A 17247-nucleotide genomic window follows, 5' to 3' on the forward strand; every position below is an offset into this window, starting at 1 on the left:
TTAAATAGCACTTGTTAAAAGGCACCAGGTGAAAACTTACTGAGGTGAAAACAAAGACAGAATGAATAGGAACTCTTCTCTTCTTCCAGACAATCTCACATCAGTAAAGCTTGTTTTTTGTTTTGTTTTAAAATGTTGTTGCATTTTTTTTTGTATTTAAAATATTTTCTATTTAAAAGCAAACCACTCCAACACCTTCTGAGTTTCAGGGAGACCTTGTGAATCTGCAAGGATACGAAAGATTTACCATAAATTTATAGCAAAGAATTTCTTTTTGAACCTCGCTGAGGTTTGCTGTTCTAGCACTTCCTAATTCATGGCCTTGAAGTTGTGTGGGGTGTTTTTTTTTATAGTTGTGCTTGAGATAAAGGACCAACACCTGCTCCTAATTTTTTAATTAAAAAACTAAAACAAACAAAAAACCAACCAGCAAATGAACAAACATGTGCAGTGATCACTTGCCAAAATCCCTGCACAGCTTAATGCCTTTTCTCTCTGTTTCACTATCGCTGTAAGTTTTTCCAGTACAAGGCAGAGATCTACGGGGGCACAAGGCCAGTGGAAGACGTACAGGGGAACATGTTGCATATGAATCGCTGTTGTGCTCTCGCTCTCCTGTTCCTCCACCCTGAGCCCAGGTGAATGGGGCTACACTGAGGGTACTTTAGTAGAGGTGGTTGTGTGTGAACCCTGTTAGGTGGGATTGCCAAGCAAAAGGAGGTGCTGCTGGTCCAGGATGGGAGGGAGAAAAGGGACAAGAGTCCCTTCTGGAGGAAGAGGAGGCAGGCAGTCCTCCAGGTGACAAATGTAATTTGTTACAGCTCTGAGGGCTGGAAGGCAGCTTGGGTGGTGGGCCAGTGTGGTACTTCATAGCCACGTCTTTCATTGGCAGGTCAGAAATGTTCTGGGCTTCAAGCAAACCTTTTTTTTGTGTCCCCAGTGTACTGTGTGGGTTTAAGTGCACCATCTGTTGGGATAATGAGACCATTTTCACCTCCCTCCTCCATAACCTCCTGATACAGATAAAGAGCTAGGAATATGAGCCTGACTTCTTTCACTGGGACTTTATTGGAAAACCATGCTTGCTTTTACCCATGTTTTTTTAAAAAACAAAAGATAGGTAGGTGTTGTTAATCAATACATAGGCTATGAAAAGCTGGATGCTCCTTCTCCTTGCTACACACCTGAGAATAAGCCTGCTGCAACCCAGCCTTAATGATCTACACTTTAGTCAGATGCTTGTCAGAACATATAACTGTGTTCTTCTGGGAGAAAAACCCCTCCACTCTTTGTCTGAAATAGCATCAAGTTCAAAAATGGATGTTGCTGACTCAGTGCCTCGGACCTAGAAGGTTTGGAATTTTATTTTGTTATGAGATGGGGAAAAGTTAAAAAAAAAGTAGAAGCAGGATTTTGAAGTACTGTCTAGTGCCTTTGATGCCTGACCTTGTTCATTAATCTCTGCTACTTTGAAAAGGCTTGGAAAATTACATTACCCTATACCATCACTCCTCACTCAATAAATACAGGCACTAAAGTCAGGGACAAGAAATCCCACAGAGCTTTGGTATTGACTTGTTAGAATTCCAGGCTTTAGCCTTACAATACAGTAACTGTCTATAAGTAATGAACGAGCTGCTGAGAAGGACGTCTTGCCCTTCTGGATTCATTCCCCACTCTTTCAGACAATCTATTCATTGCCGTTTTTTACCCCCTTATACCAAACAGTAAATTGTTCTATGTGCCAATAAGGTATTTTCTATTACTTCGTGAGAGGAAATTTGTGGAAGAGCAGAGCTATGCTCACGTTCTGTCTCAGAGCCAACAGTCATATTAACCTTAGCATCAGTTTCTACAGTAGGGGAGGGGAGAGAAAAAAGAAGACGATGATAAGGATGTATCAGGGGGTTATATTTCTTCCATTAAGGAATGATGAAGCAGTAACTTGTGTGCTTTGGCATTTAAAGAACATGTGCATATACTTGTCCTGTGAAATCAGAATTCTCTATTGAGTGCACATCAGCTAAGATTTCAGTGCGGAAGCCATGCCTCCTTCTTACCCACAGGTGCTGCATAGGACCCAAGAAGGAAGGAGAGGGGATTCATGTTGGGGAACTGTACTAGGAGGTGGTCTCTATGGGTTTCTGTGCACTTCATGCAGACTATAATCTCATGTCAGTGGCGCCCTTCCTTGGCTTGGATCAGCAAGCATGACTAGTAAGACCTTTTAAAAAAATACTTGTCTTCTTCAGCACATCCAGTACATCTGACTCACCCATTTTATTTCTTCTCCTTTATGGAGTGTCAGTCCTGCAGTCAGGTAATGGCTGCCTTTGACACTTACTAGGTGCAACAAGGTTCCTTTGAGCATCTCCACTCTTCAGCAGAATGACAGCAGCCATCACCTGGCTCATTATTAGCTAAATAGCAGAGCAGAGATTTGATGTTTGCAGTAGCTTGCAAATTCAATTATAGTTCTCACAGCAACTGTCATTTGGCTTCTTGTTCATAAGAAGCATTTGCTATTGCTTGTCGTGGTGCTAACTATAATCCCTTATTAGGGAAATATAAGAAGTCTTACTGATGTACACTTTTAAAAAAAAGGCTTTTGAGCATGAAATAGTCTCTCCATAGCATGCAGACACACATAGATGCCCAAAAATTCACTATCTTTGAAATAAAAGGATAGCAAGAGATGCTGATTTAAGTTTTTTGTCTGTTCAATTATAGATTTATAAAAAGAGAAATGTGGGCAGATTGTTCAGTCAGCTCCTGCGGGAACATGAGAGGATCCAGATCAGCTGCACAACTGGCAGCTTCGCTGGCAATCTCAGCAGAGGGAACAAATGTTTGTTTTGACCCTCTGTTGAAGGTGAGCTGTTCTCTGCAATAGGATGGAAGCACACAGATGGAGTAGTGTGAGAAGGTATACCTCTTTATTTTATTTTCTTCCTTCCTGAAGCAAATAAGATTTCTTAGCTGCTAAGTTTCAGTGTAGTACCTTTCATAAGGGCTAAATAATTTATTTGATGAAAAAGAATTTCACATGAAATAGCAGATAAATGTGTTCATATGAAATTCTGCAATGTATAGTTCAGGCACCACTCGGGCTCAGGGAATGTTATTCATTTGATTAAGTATCAATATCTACATCTGAACTAGTCACCCTGACCTCCCTTTACGGCTAATAGAGAACTAGCCAACATAGGAAGTGGATTCAAGGGTGAGATTCATGCTTGTTTTTCTCCATTGGTTTCTTTCTAGAGCGAGCTGCTGATGAGCTCTGATGTAAACACTTGCAAGTTTCTGGGCTTTTTTATGATTGGACTTGATGATCTTGAAGATCTTTTGCAAGTTAAATGATTCTATGATTCTACATCAGGTTAGATGAATTTTTCTCAGGAATTGGACAGAGCTTTTTGTCTAGAATCAACCTAAAGAGCTTCTGCACAACACATAAGATGGCTTTCCAAATGTCTGTTGGGCAAGTCAGCCTGGAATACCCTGACAACACCCTCCAGCATGTAATTCCATCTCACCCTCTTTCAGAGCCGTATTGCCACAGGATCTTCGTTTGTTTCCCCCTTACTGCTATTTTAGTGCTATCATGCATTCTCCTGAGGTGTCCCTCTCCTCCTAAGAAAGTTAAGCAAACCAGCCTGCAAGGGAAATAAACATATAATGCGGCTTTTTGTGTTCAATGGAGACTCAAATTAGTGATTCTGTTTGGATAACAGTCCAAGCGAAAGGAAACAGTGGAAATTTCCTAGAACCCTCCTGCAACAGAATTTCTTTGCTTTACGGTGGAAAACTACAGCTGGGTAACTGCTTTCAGGAATCAGAGACAGACCTTTCGTGAGAGAATTTCACTGTATGGAACATTCAGTAAGAGTACTGGCCAGACTGCACCAGTCCAGCACTACATCTGGTTGCGCTTGTGGGTGCTGGAGCAGAAGTTACAAAGCCAATTGATGCAGGGGCATGTAAGATCTACTGGCAGGCCAAGCCTAATGATAAATCAATGTTTATCAGCGTATGCTGGTCTTTCCTCAGACTGTGACTGAACTACCGTGGAGCAGCTCCAGAAGCCTAGGATTTATATCCATCGCATCTCTGGGGCTCTACTGACGGGGTGTGTTTGGTTTTATGGAGGGGTGACAAACTTTCTTTTGCCACATACACTCCCGAAAGAATCTCTTAGAGCATAATTATTCAACTCAGTCTGTGGGTGGGATCAGCTACTCTGTGACAATTTTCTTCTGTCTCCAAAGGGCTTCAGATGTTTCCTTGGGCATTTTAACCTTACAAGCTTCGATTCTATCTGCAGGACTTTGAGAATGGTTCAACTGCCTCCACAAGCACCCCCAAGCTGGCACGTAGTGTGAGATGTTAAAAAAACATGGTACATACCTGTATTAAAGCAGTGACTTTTTCATGGTGGGATTATGCTAAAGTAAATATCCTATTCCCAGCACATAACAGTGCCCATGTTCATGCAAATAGATGTTGCAGTGTTTGGACATAAATTAATTTGTTTCTTGCACTTAATCTATGCAGTAAAGTAAATGCTTCTTACAGGTAATCTTTTTTACAGGGTGTTTTTGATACCATGTGATAAGGCATAGGAGATACTGAAATGACTCTTTTCCTTAAAGAGTAACGTTGAATGGCAAAGCTCCGTTCCTATACCTTACACTGTCCACTCCTGAGTGTATGGTTGAATACTCTGTAATTAAAACCTAGTGATGGATTTTACTACTGGAGAATATCTGTGACTTTCCAAGCTCTCAAGTAACAGTTTTTATTAAAGTTACTGTGAAAACTTAAAATAGCGCTCTCATTAGTTGCTAAAAGAGATCTGTCGGTATACAATGACACCTAGAAACTGCCCTTATTTTCCACTTTGAAGATGAGCATGGCAAAAATCTCACTCTTCATTTTCTTCATTTTGTTGTGAAGTACTTTCTGACTCTATACCATAGTTCTTTTGATTGACTCCCCTCCTTTTTCTGATTGACAGGTTTTCCTCTGTAACCTATGCCATCTTCCTCAGCTCATCTCATTTTGGCAGTGCATGAATTTGAGCCCCCTTTTCTGCTACTTCTGTGTGGCATATTGTGATCACTGCCATTTCTCTGAGCTTATTCCCTAGCTACTCTTATAAACTGTAAACGCAGAGAAGGAGGGGAGCATTCCTGGAAAGTGAGGCTGTTATGCAACACAAGGGAGTCAGTATCACATTGGAAGATGAACATCTTTCTTTCACATTTTCCTTGCAAGGGCTCTCAGGTACTGTTGGTCATCACATAATTAATAGCAAGTGCCAACTCATTTTGAGTCAGTTCCCTAGTAGTCTAGAGGGACAAAGTGTTTTGAAGTGCTGGAGGCTACATCTCTATTAGAAAATAAAATCAGCTAAAGCCTTTTCTCTGACTTTGGTGCAAAGTGGTGCAGCATGGCTTGCATCGATAGGGCTAAACTCTCTTTCTCTCAAAAATACAGTGTTCTCATCCACCTACTCTCATCTGATCTCTACCCTACCCACCCAAGGTAGGGTCCCGGCCATGCTATGTGATCGCAGTAGCTGGGCAGGAACAGTTCCAGCCATGCCAGTGGCTATGCCAGGTATTTCATGCTCTAGAGAAGCTGTGAATGGTGTCTGAGCCATACTGTGGCCTTGGGTAGCGTTCTGGTGTAGCCATGACCTAGGAGGTAGCCTTGAGGAAGTTCTTCTGTTGTTATTTTAAACTTTATTGCTGAAGACATTTTTGCAAAGGTCATAGTACTGAGGGGTGGCAGAGGGGGGAGAATTTATTGTTCTGCATTCGTAACCACATTAGGGTTCCCAGCTATGGCTTGGAGCGCCTGAATGCTACCATAATAGGCAAATAAGTGATCATATATTAATCAAGCAGTTGACTAGAGAGGCAAGAGGGCGGCTTGCTTCACGCACTGCTGAAATGCAGCTCTTTCCACAGTCAAACAGCGAAGCTCTTTAAAGGTACAGTGTTTACTGAGGAAGTGAGAACTGGAAATTGCATAGGAAATTAAAAACACATCATAACAATTCCCATTTAAAACTTGGCTGAGACATTGGGGATCACATGCATGCAGCTGCAGAAAGAGACTTCCATAACTTTGAAATTAATTTGTGAGAAGGATCATGGCACTCTCTCCTGGAGGAGAGGATTTAGGGCTCAGTGTATTATCCCTGCTGATGGGGCATCATTCTGCAGTGAGAGAGGGATCTAACTGTGCCAGCACTTGATCTCCAGCACCACTTCATTTTAGCCCAGAGGCTTCCGTTGCATTTGCCAGTTAGTCTGGCACTCCTCAGATGCAGCTTTAGCAGGTAAAAGATGAGATTATACAGCTAAGATGGCCGTTTTAATTTGCTATGTTCCTAGTTAAACTTCCACAAAGTTTGATCTCCACGTGGCAATGTGAATTATGGCCTCTAGTTTTGTGCCCAGAACAACTTGTAGATCCCCATTAACACTTAGGTACCTATCTATGCGTCACTTATGCATTTGTAAGTTATTTTAAAAGTCTGTAAATGACACATTAATTATTTTGAAGATGAGGGGTGTTTGCTTAAATAATATTAGCATTTAAAGAAAAGCTATTTGTCTCTGTATTAATTGTTGAGCAAAATCAATTAATCTGTAGTTGGTTACGAATTAGTTGAAAATACAGTGTCGTAAACTGAACTTTATTACTTTTCCTTTCTGTTTCATTATGTTACCTCAATATACATAATTTTGTGCTACTTCGTTTATCTTATGTCAGAAATAGTATTGCTGCTTGCCAATGTTATTGCAGCTAGGGAGAAAAAGATTAATCAGACATTTCAAAAGCCTCATGCTGGAGTAACATTTTTAAAATCATAAAAGAACAACCACTATTTTCTACAGCAAAACTAATTTTTCAAATCCGAGATAAAAACACTGTATTACAAAAGTAAAGGTCAATTTGAAGAAGAAAAGACTCTGGTTGCTAATGAAGTCATCTTCTTTATACCAAATTGTAATTTACAGTTGAATCCAAAGATGTTAATTCTTTTCTGTCTTGCTTTGAGTGATATTTAGGGGCCAATTGGTGTGGTTCAGATAAAAATAGCTGATACATTTAATCTGATCGCTAATGATAACCTTTATTTCCCTTCACACTGTGCTTTTGAAGTCACAGGAGACTGCTGAGCTCCAGGGTTTGCTCTTCAGTTTCAGAGATGGTTGCTGTGTGGATGTTACACTTTTCCAGCAACTACCACCTTTAAATAACTGACCATGAAAAATAAACACCCTTGTATAAACCCATAATGTCCCCCACTGTCTAGTGTCTACCTACTGACACTCAAACAGCACAGGCAGCCCTTGACTTTGGAAGGTGGCCCTTGAATGTCTGAGTTCATTATGGAGTGGAGAAACAAGAACACATGTAGTGGTATAGTCCTTATCACAAAATGAGTATCTCACCTTGCAGCATTTTTAATGAGTAGGAAGAAAAAATTCTTGTGTTATTCCTAACTTAATTAGAGAAAATTTCTGTCCTTAAGAGTGAACTAACTGAACATTTGAGTTGGATTATCTATATAACAGTCATATAGTGATACCCCATTGCACAGACATGGATAGGAAGGGAAAGCAGTCAGAATTTCTGTCTTGAATAGTCCCATGGTCACTGCTCAGAAGACTGAAAGGATTGTGCCTCTTGTGGCTGAGGAGGTCATGGGGCCACAAGACTGTCATGCTGAGGTGATTTCAGGGAGGCCTGGTACTATGTTAGCATTATGCTAGTGTGTTGGTAGAGCAAGCAATTACAAGGCTCCCAGGGATTCAGGACTTTTGCAAATGACCACCAAACTGAAGGTTAGCCAGTAATATTGCAAGAACCAATGGCTTTAAATTACTGTGTCAATCTGGGAAATTTAGACCAAAATTTCATAGAGTTTTGTGTTGTGACACTAGGAACATGCATATGAAAAATTAGTCTATGAGAGGTTTGTGCCTAGACACCAACTCAGGAGGCAGACAGAGCTAACAGAAAGAGCAATAACATCCTAATGCAGTAAGGTCATTCTAGACAATGGGAATATTGCATCACACCATCAGTATCATGGAGTCTGTCCCTCAAAATGCAATGGCGCTGTGCTAACCAGCTTTCATCAGCCCACTGTTCTATAACAGGCTCCTCATAAATAATTTTCTTTAGATCATCCCATCACTGGAGGGGTTGAGGCAAAGTCCTTGCAGTAGCCTGTCTTCCCAGACCACAGTTGCAAGCCGTATACACTAAGCTAGTGAGGTCCCAAAACCAGTGCAATGCTAAAGGCTCTGGGAAACGTTTATTCCTGATACCACAGAGAGCAACAAACTATAGCTGCTGACCTGATGATCTCAGAGAGGCCTGTACTTTGCATTTCATTCAGCAAAAGAAAAGTCTAGGAAATAAATCAAAGGAGGCAAGGTCAGACTAAGGATCTCTTCTGCATGCCAATACTACCTTCCTTTCTTCTCTTGGGCTTGGGCAATATCCCTTCCCCCAACATTGCCATCTTTTCAGCTGCCATGTGGAATGAGTTGGCTGGGGAGCAGCAGGGTGACCAAAAAAAAAAGACTGAGTCAGCCTGCTGCATAATATGACCCTGGAAAATGACTGGAGAGTTTTTATTGTTGAGAAGTAGACTGTCTTCTTTCTTCAGCCATAAGGTCAGTTATGGTGTCATTTTTTCCTCATCTTGCATGGAAGAAAAAGGCTAGATTGACTCCCCTAGAAGAAGACAACACCCTGTCTTTCACTTCCTCACCCCTCAATTGAATACAAAGGGGGAAGAATGGTCACATCAACTCTTGGCTTTCAAAACTGGTGCTTGGAAGGAGTTAAATCTGGCCTCCATACACCTAAGCACCCATATCTTTTCTCTAGCTGGCTGGTTGCTTTGTGGAGTCTAGTGAGATAAAATGACTCTTCTCATCACATAAAGATAATGTGCCACATGAACGTCAACATCCGTGAGATTCCTGCCCATTTTGGTCCTCTTTAATTACGGGCTGTTCTGCCTCATTGGATAGACTGGTGTAATAGCTTGAGATCGGAGTAGCATAAAGATTGTCACAGCTTGAATGATCTTTTGAGCAGTGGGAGGTAATGATCCTGCCTGAGGAAAAATACTGCTTCTGGTGTGTTATGGGGCGCTGTGATTCTGTCCCACACTTCATTTAGTCTTTTTCCAAATGCTGCGGTTTAGCCCATGAAAAATGCCGTATTTTTATGAGTATACTCCATCTTCAGTATAGCCCCGTAATTCCTGTTGGATGTGGGCTGCGTGAGCAGGGGGTGGAGGATAGCACTTAAGACGTGAAATGCCAGTTAGAGGCTCCAGCCCATGCAATTTTTCATGCTGAATGTTTTTCTGGAAGGTGACAAGTAATTTCTACTTCATCTAGAGGATGGAGAAATTCTGAGAATAAAGCATGAGTCCTCTTTTCCCCCAAGTTCGTCTGTCTTGGTTTCAGCTGGGACAGAGTTAGCTCTTCTTTTTAACAGCTTTTGCCCGCCTATGAACACTTTTAGGAAAGTCTAGTCTGTTTAGCCTGTGTTCAAAGGTCACAGAAGACTGCTTTAGGCTTTTGGCCCATATGGAATAAGCGGTGTTTTCTTTTTCTAGTGTTGTCACAATTCATTTTACTTTATAATTGAAAAGTAAATGAAAGAAATAACCGAAGGCATATTTGTGAATAATTACACTTGCACCACGTTTGTTGAGAGTTTTCTGGGTAGATTTGTGTTTAAGATTTGATTGTTTTCCTTGTTACAGGCAGCTTCATTATCCATCTAGTGTTTGCAGTGGATTATGGGGCACTTTAGCAGATTACAGAGGCAGCATTCTAATGTTTCATCTGGAAATAGATTAAATAGATCTTTTTCAATTGCAGCAATGTGAAATGAGCTTTCAGGATGTTAGATTTGGAAAACAGCTAATTAGATGCTGTTTCAGGCTCTCCTGCTGGGATGACTGTTGCATATACTGAAGTAAAACCTGCAACCTGCAAGTTGTCTCAGTCTTTAGCCCTGCAAAGTTGTCTGTAGCGCCAGACTGGTTCTCGGGCATGAGGTGCTCCTTATGATGGTGGGACTCATCAAGCAGTTAATGCTATACTCTGAGGAGTTTGTTCCACCACAACTCAGATTTGCCTGAATTGGCACAAGGCCAGAGTCAGTCCACATTAAACACATGGGTTCGAAAAACTCATCAGACACTAGACTTTTGTTATGGCCAACCCATGACTGTTGGCATGAGATCGTCCTGTTTACCTCCCCTCTTGGTGGTGATCAGAACGTAGCAGGGACACGTACTGACTCCTCCGGCTTGATCATGGCATGTTCAGAAGAAGAATCGAACTTGCTGTCTAGGAGAGGGAATTTGGACTAAGGATGAAGAAGTATTTCAGGGAAAGCCTTGAAATAGCTGAGAGTAGTGAGAAGGGTTAGGGGTTTTAATTTTTATGGTGCTAATGAAACCAAATCACCTCAGAAAGTGCAGGCCAGTGCTTATCAACCCTTTTTTAATTCTGGACTCTTCAAAATCACAAGTAGCTTGTGGATTGAAGTCTACTGACAACAGTCTTGTTCCTCCTAGTTTCCTCATGTGGGCCTGTGGTAGTCCAGGGATCCTCAAATACCCATGTGGAATAAATCTGCACATCGTCTAGATGTGTCAGTCAGTGTGTCAGTGTGTGTGTATGACTGAGGATGGGGAGGGAATCCAGATCTACCTTTATTGCTACATAAAGGTAGCTTAGAAAAAGGCGACTTGTTATTCTGTTATCAGCCAGAATGATTGGCCCCCACAGTAGGAATGAAAAAAGCCAGTCCAAGAAGAAAGCCTGTGCAAGTGCTTTTCTACAGTCTGGCCTGCTGGGTCTCCAGATCACTTCCAAGCTTGTGATTCCTTGTGAAAGGAAAGCTAGGAGTGGGAGACAATGAATGAAAGAGGGATGTTTCTATGGGCCTGCTTCCAGTTCTCTGCATAAATTTCATGATTTCAGCATTCAACTTGCTTGTTTGAGAGATATGATACCACTACTGACTGGTGAAAGTTAGTGTGGTGCATGCAGTAGGAGGGCTGCAAAAAGGCTTTCAGTCACTCATATTGGTGCAGTGAGGTTATCTCTAGTCTCTGCAGGTCCTAAGCACAAGCTTGGTTTTCACTATAATTAAGTGGGTCAATTCTTAATTCGTAGAATCATAGAGTCATAGGGTGGTGTGGGTTGGAAGAGACCATAAAGATCATCTAGTTCCAACCTCCCTGCTATAGTCGGTTCTCTCTCTTGAGAGAACTCATGCTCTTAGCTCTAACTAACCAGTAAAACAAAACCAGTGTAGTTAATGGGCGTGATATATTTTGAATCATTAGGCTACTTTTAGTAAAGCAACTCAAGGTAAAAGCTAAAATCTTTTCCCCCTAGCATAGACAAAGCCAAAGAAGACACACCACTTAATTCTCTCTCTAGATTGACGATCCATCTGCTAAAAGTATCTGTGTTGTGACAGTCATCAATAGAAATTTTTTTGGGGAGAACTCCAAGAAAATCTACTCCCAAAATTTAGGAAATACCCCATCCAGCTCTTTTCCATTTAACACAGGACGTAAAACTCTTTAAAGAAATGTGTCTGTGTATTCTATATATATTCATACATATTATGTATATATTCAAATGGAGATATAACATACATGTATAGAAAGATGGGCATAGGGAGGAAGAAAACACAGGTATGTCGTATGCATTATATATAGGTCATATACATGTTCTTTTATAATGCGCATTATACATATACATGTAACCATTGTATACATAGAATCATAGAATGGTTTGGATTGGAGGGGACCTTAAAGATCATATTTTTTAAACCCCCCTGCCATGGGCAAAGACATCTTCCACTAGATTAGGTTTCTCAAAGCCTCATCCAGCCTGGCCTTGAACACCTTCAGGGATGGGGCATCCACAACTTCTCTGGGCAACCTGTTCCAGTGTTTCGCCACCCTCAGAGGGAAGAATTTCTTCCTCAGATCTAACTGAAATCTCCCCTCTTTCAGTTTAAATCCATTGCCCCTTGTCCTATCACTACACACCCTCATAAAAAGTCCCTTTCCAGCTTTCTTATAGGCCCCCTTTAGGTACTGGAAGGCTGCTAGAAGATCTCCCTGGAGCTTTCTGTTCTCCAGGTTGAACAACCCCAACTCTCTCAGCCTGTCTTCATAGAAGAGGTGATCCAGCCCTCACATGATCTTTGTGGCCTTCCTCTGGACTCGCTTCAACAGCTCCATGAACTTCTTATGTTGTGGGCCCCAGAGCTGAACGGAGTACTCCAGGTGGGATCTGATGAGAGCAGAGTAGAGGGGCAGAATCACCTTCCTTGACCTGCTGGCCACAGTTCTTTGGATGCAGCCCAGAATACAGTTGGCTTTCTGAGCTGCAAACGCACATTGCCGGCTCATGTTGAGCTTCTCATCAACCAACACCCCCAAGTCCTTCTCCTCAGGGCTGCTCTCAAGCCATTCTCCACTCAGCCTGTACTTGTCCTTGGGATTGCCCTAACCCGTGTGCAGGATCTTGCACTTGGCCTTGTTGAACTTCATTAGGTTCAACACACAGGCCCACCTCTCAAGCCTGTCAAGGTCCCTCTGGATAGCATCCCTTCCCTCCAGTGTGTTGACCACACCACACATCTTGATGTCGTCAGCAAACTTGCTGAGAGTGCACTCGATCCGACTGTCCATGTGACCTCTGAGGAACACCACTCATCACTGGCCTCTACTTGGACACTGAGCCGTTGACTGCAACTCTTTGAGTGCGATCATCCAGCCAATTCCTTATCAACCCAGTGGTCCATCCATCAAATCCATGTCCCTCCAATTTAGAGACAATGATGTTGTGCGGGACAGTGTCAAATGCTTTGCACAAGTCCAGGTAGATGACGTCAGTTGCTCTTCCTTTATCCGCCACCGCTGTAACCCCATCATAAAAGGCCACCAAATTTTTCAGGCACGATTTTCCCTTAGCGAAGCCATGTTGGCTGTCACTAATCACCTCCTTTTTTCCATATGCCTTAGCATAGTCGCCAGCAGGATCTTCTCCATGATCTTGCCAGGCACAGAGGTGAGACTGACTGGCCTGTAGTTCCCTGGTCTTCCTTTTCTCCAATTTTAAAAATGGAGGCTATGTTTCCCCTTTTCCAGTTGGTGGGAACTTCACCAGACTGCCACAATTTCTCAAGTATGATGGACAGCGGCTTAGCAACTTCATCTGCCAGTTCTCTCAGGAGCCTTGGGTGCATCTCATCAGGTCCCATGAACTTGTCCACCTTCAGGTTCTTTAGATGGTCTTGAACCTGATTTTCTCCCACAGCTGGCGTTCTTCATTCTCCCAGTCCCTGCCTTTGCCTTCTGTGACTTGGGCAGTGTAGCTAAAGCACTTGCTAGTGAAGACTGAGGCAAAGAAGTCGTTGTGGACCTCAGCCTTCTCCATATCCGGGGTAACCAGGTCTCATGTTTCCTTCCAGAGAGGGCTCACATTTTATATATTTCTATACCATCTGTAAGCTAACAATGAATTTCTTTATTGCCCGTATAAAAGTCTCGGCCCTTTTGAACACTTCTGATTTCTTAATCTACAAGTCTAAATCATGAGCAAAAAATTCTCATCCTACCATTTACCCTTAGTGATGGGAAAAAGAGAAATACAGAAAGAGTTCATAAGGAATTTTGATTTTGACAAGAATGGGTCAAAAAATAAAAGGAAGTCAGATAGATCTTAAGATATGGTAAATTATTGTAGATCTTCAAGTATGATAAATTATTGTAGTACAATTGATTTTAAGGCAATGATGATGATTCACATCAAGCAAAGATTAACTGGCTTGGAAATTCTAGAGAAAAATTATACTAAATGCTGGGTTTTCTTAAGTCTATAAAATCTTAAATGTAAGACTGCTGAGTCACTTCTGCAAGTTAACATACTGCTAAGACTTGACTGTAATAGGAAATGAGTTGTAGAAGCCAGATTTTGGTATGAAACCAATTGTGTCTACTCATCCATCCATCCATCTAGTTTTCCCTGTTGATATTTCCAAGGGACAGTAATTTATATGCTGAAAAGCTAAAATTGATGCATAAACTCCACTTTTGTTTTCTACTGTTAAGACTGACAGCTGTGTCTAGTGAGTGGCGAGGGAGGAACCTAAAACTCAGAATGTTACAATAAAAATGAAAATCATCAAGCGATGAGAAGACATTAGTCTCATCAATTTCAAAGCTGATTAAATGCTTATTACATTACTAATTTAAACATTTTGATAAAATATTTCTCCATAAGAAATAAGACTATTTCTCTATAAGTGATACTCTTCTTAGAATAAGTTTATAGGACTCTATTAATAGAGAAGAGATTCTGACATATGGACAAGTAAAACAGTTTTTATTTTCTTATTACTGATATCACAAAGTGGTTACGCTTTGTGGTTATCACAAAGAGCTAGCTGATCAGGCTTTTGATATTTTTTCACTGACTGAAAATTCTTAGTTTTTACAGGATAAATGAAAGTCCTTCTTTAGTTTGTTTCCATAGAAAATGTCGTGATTTCTTGTCTTAGTTCCCTTTAACCCATGAATAAAAAATCAAAACCAACCCCCCAAATACCAACAAAATGGTACTAAGTCATTGTGGAAATGGTAATTCCTTTCAAAATTTGATTAAAAAAAATAATCTCAGCTTCTCTGCTATGTACACAGCAATGTGAAGGAGATGGTATATGGCAATAGGAAAATTTTCGGAAAGCATTGTTGTGTTATAGTTATTAGTTTAGGAACTGGTACAGACATTTCTGTTTCTTTAAGAAACCACTATAAGTTTCAGTACATTTACATGACTTTAATGGGAGAGTTCAGTTTTCTCCTTGACTGTGTCAACAGCTTGTGAGCATAAGGAAGTCACTTCTGACCTTCAGTTCCTCATGAAACATACGGCAATAATTGTGTTTCTGTACTTAAGGTGGTTGTGTTGTTTGAACAGTTACACAAACTGTGCAGATTCTTGGATTTAATGGCTGTAGAGGTGTAACATAATGTTAGTATGATTAATTTTCTTCCATAGAATCTTCATTTTGATAGCCTAACTTTTCATTATACTGTACAATCAAAGTTTTGGTAAGCTCTCAAGCTATTCTTGCTCTTCAGACTTTCTTCTTGCATTTTTCTCTTTCTTCTTAAATGTTCTTCTAAGTAAGACAAAATACTAAGTGATCGTTTCTTTTATGTTAACGTAGCTGCATTTATTTGGTTGTTAAAATCAATATGGAATATGCCAAAACCTTCCCTTTAAATATTTGTCCAGTTTAGAGTGGATTCTGGTCGTGGAAAATAGACACAAAAATTGAGTTCTGAATAAGAACAAGAAGTAAAGGCAAGAAATACTGCAAGACTCATGCTAAAATCATGAAATGGTACCCCTGTTTTCTGTTGGAGGGTAGAGAAAGAGTGAGGAATAAGTTTTTTTTCATTTTAATAATACATTGAAAGTGTTTTCCTTGATTTGCATTAACAGTACTTGGAGTCGAGCATCCTGGAGGTATTAATCTCAAGAATAAAAAGCAAAGTGGTTCAAAATGGGTGAATTCCCACAGCGTTCTTAAGTAGAGCTGTCTGCAGACTCCTGGCATGACATTCACTGCAGGGCTGGGATACAACAATTATACAAGTGAATTTGACAAACAAGTTTATAGTGCAGAGAAGCTCAGTGGTATGACGAGGTTAGTGGTGGGAATGTGTGTTCTCACTTTATTACTCCGGGCAGATTAGGGTTCTCTTTGCAACGAGGGCTGGAGTTTTCCCAGGGCTGCACTTTTAGCATGTAGGTGGATGAAGCAAAATTCAGCAAAGTCAGCTGGGTTGTCCACATGGGGGCCGAATGCAGTTGAACCAAAAGCTGAGGACTGGGAACAGAGGAAGGCAAAGAGCCAAGGATCGAGGGTGAAAGGCAAAACAGAGCCGGGAGAGAAGTGAGGGAAGCAGCACAGTGGCAGAGAGATTGAACACAAATGGTTCAAAGGGGAAGAGCGGTAGGTGTTGAAAGGGATGAGGCAGGAAATAAGTCCAAAGGATGGAAATTTGCCTTAGGAAGTATTACCTCTTCCTCTCATGCAGGAGGTGTGACAGGAACAGGGTCTTAATTCCTACTTTAAAATATTTTAAGATGCCTTTTTTTTAGAGTAAGCATGGGGTTATAAGTAACTTCTAACTGCCGGGTGGCACAGTAGGGTCTCTCTGCCCCTCCCTCTTAGCTCCCCAGGTAGCAGAGGACTTGCTCAGGCATCAGGATGATGCTCCATGACTGCTGAGCACCATTTGGATGTCACTCCTTGGTGCCCAGCTACTGATGGTCTGTGGCAGACTCTGCTGTTGGGAGCGGGTAGAGGATATGATCATCATTGCCGAAACCGGTCCCAGGTTTTTTTCTGAATATGCTCCTCATGGTCAGGGCTATGTCTGTGAAGGAGAGAGGGGCAGGCTTTTTCACCTGTGTTGTCCGGTGATTATCACTGTTTGAAAATACTGTTGATGTTTTGTTTTGTTTCCTTTGAGCAGATGGGCAGAAGAAGGTTCAAGAGGAATTTGACATAGACATGGACGCGCCAGAGACAGAGCGGGCGGCTGTGGCGATACAGTCCCAGTTCAGAAAATTCCAGAAGAAAAAAGCGGGGTCCCAGTCTTAGTAGCTACCTCACAGCTTAAAACAAAATAATCCTGAAATGATTTATCAAGAAAATAAGAAATAACACAAAGATGCATGTACAGAAATTATCAATATTTAAAACCCCATTGGCAGGTAACAAACCATGAGCTTGTGTGTGACTTCATGCCAGATGTTTCACGCCTGTTATCCTCTGTAACTCACCATTTTACTTGATGCTGTAATAAAAAGTTAGGGTGAAGTAATTAAAGTGTCTGCCTTCATCTGTCTTTTCATATTAATCCAGCAACCACAGCGTTGCAAATGAACCCAGCCCAGATGCCTGTTTTCCTCTTCACGTAAAGCTCGGAGATGTAACAGCACCGTATGTTACAAGGTTTTTTCTGAGGGATGAGAGCACGCATCTCAGCCCTGCTTGCCTCCTTTGGAGAATTCCAGCTGCCAGCCAAATGTGACAATTAAATTACTTTCTCATAATGAGCTGAAAGTAAAAAGTTGC

The 17247-nt window shown here is 41.3% G+C and overlaps 1 protein-coding gene across 1 annotated transcript in view; it reads left to right on the forward strand.

Moving 5' to 3' along the window:
• Nucleotides 1-16770, forward strand: part of PCP4 (Purkinje cell protein 4) — a 42126-nt gene extending 25356 nt beyond the window's left edge. Inside the window, exon 3 of the mRNA XM_009991735.2 lies at nucleotides 16643-16770. Within this exon, the coding sequence (XP_009990037.2) occupies nucleotides 16643-16770 (128 nt within the window). The remainder of the gene's footprint in view (nucleotides 1-16642) is intronic.
• The last annotated feature ends 477 nt before the right edge of the window (nucleotides 16771-17247 follow it).

The sequence above is a fragment of the Tauraco erythrolophus genome, chromosome 1 (genome assembly GCF_009769465.1).
Source record: "Tauraco erythrolophus isolate bTauEry1 chromosome 1, bTauEry1.pri, whole genome shotgun sequence".
In the NCBI taxonomy this organism is placed as follows: Eukaryota; Metazoa; Chordata; class Aves; order Musophagiformes; family Musophagidae; genus Tauraco; species Tauraco erythrolophus.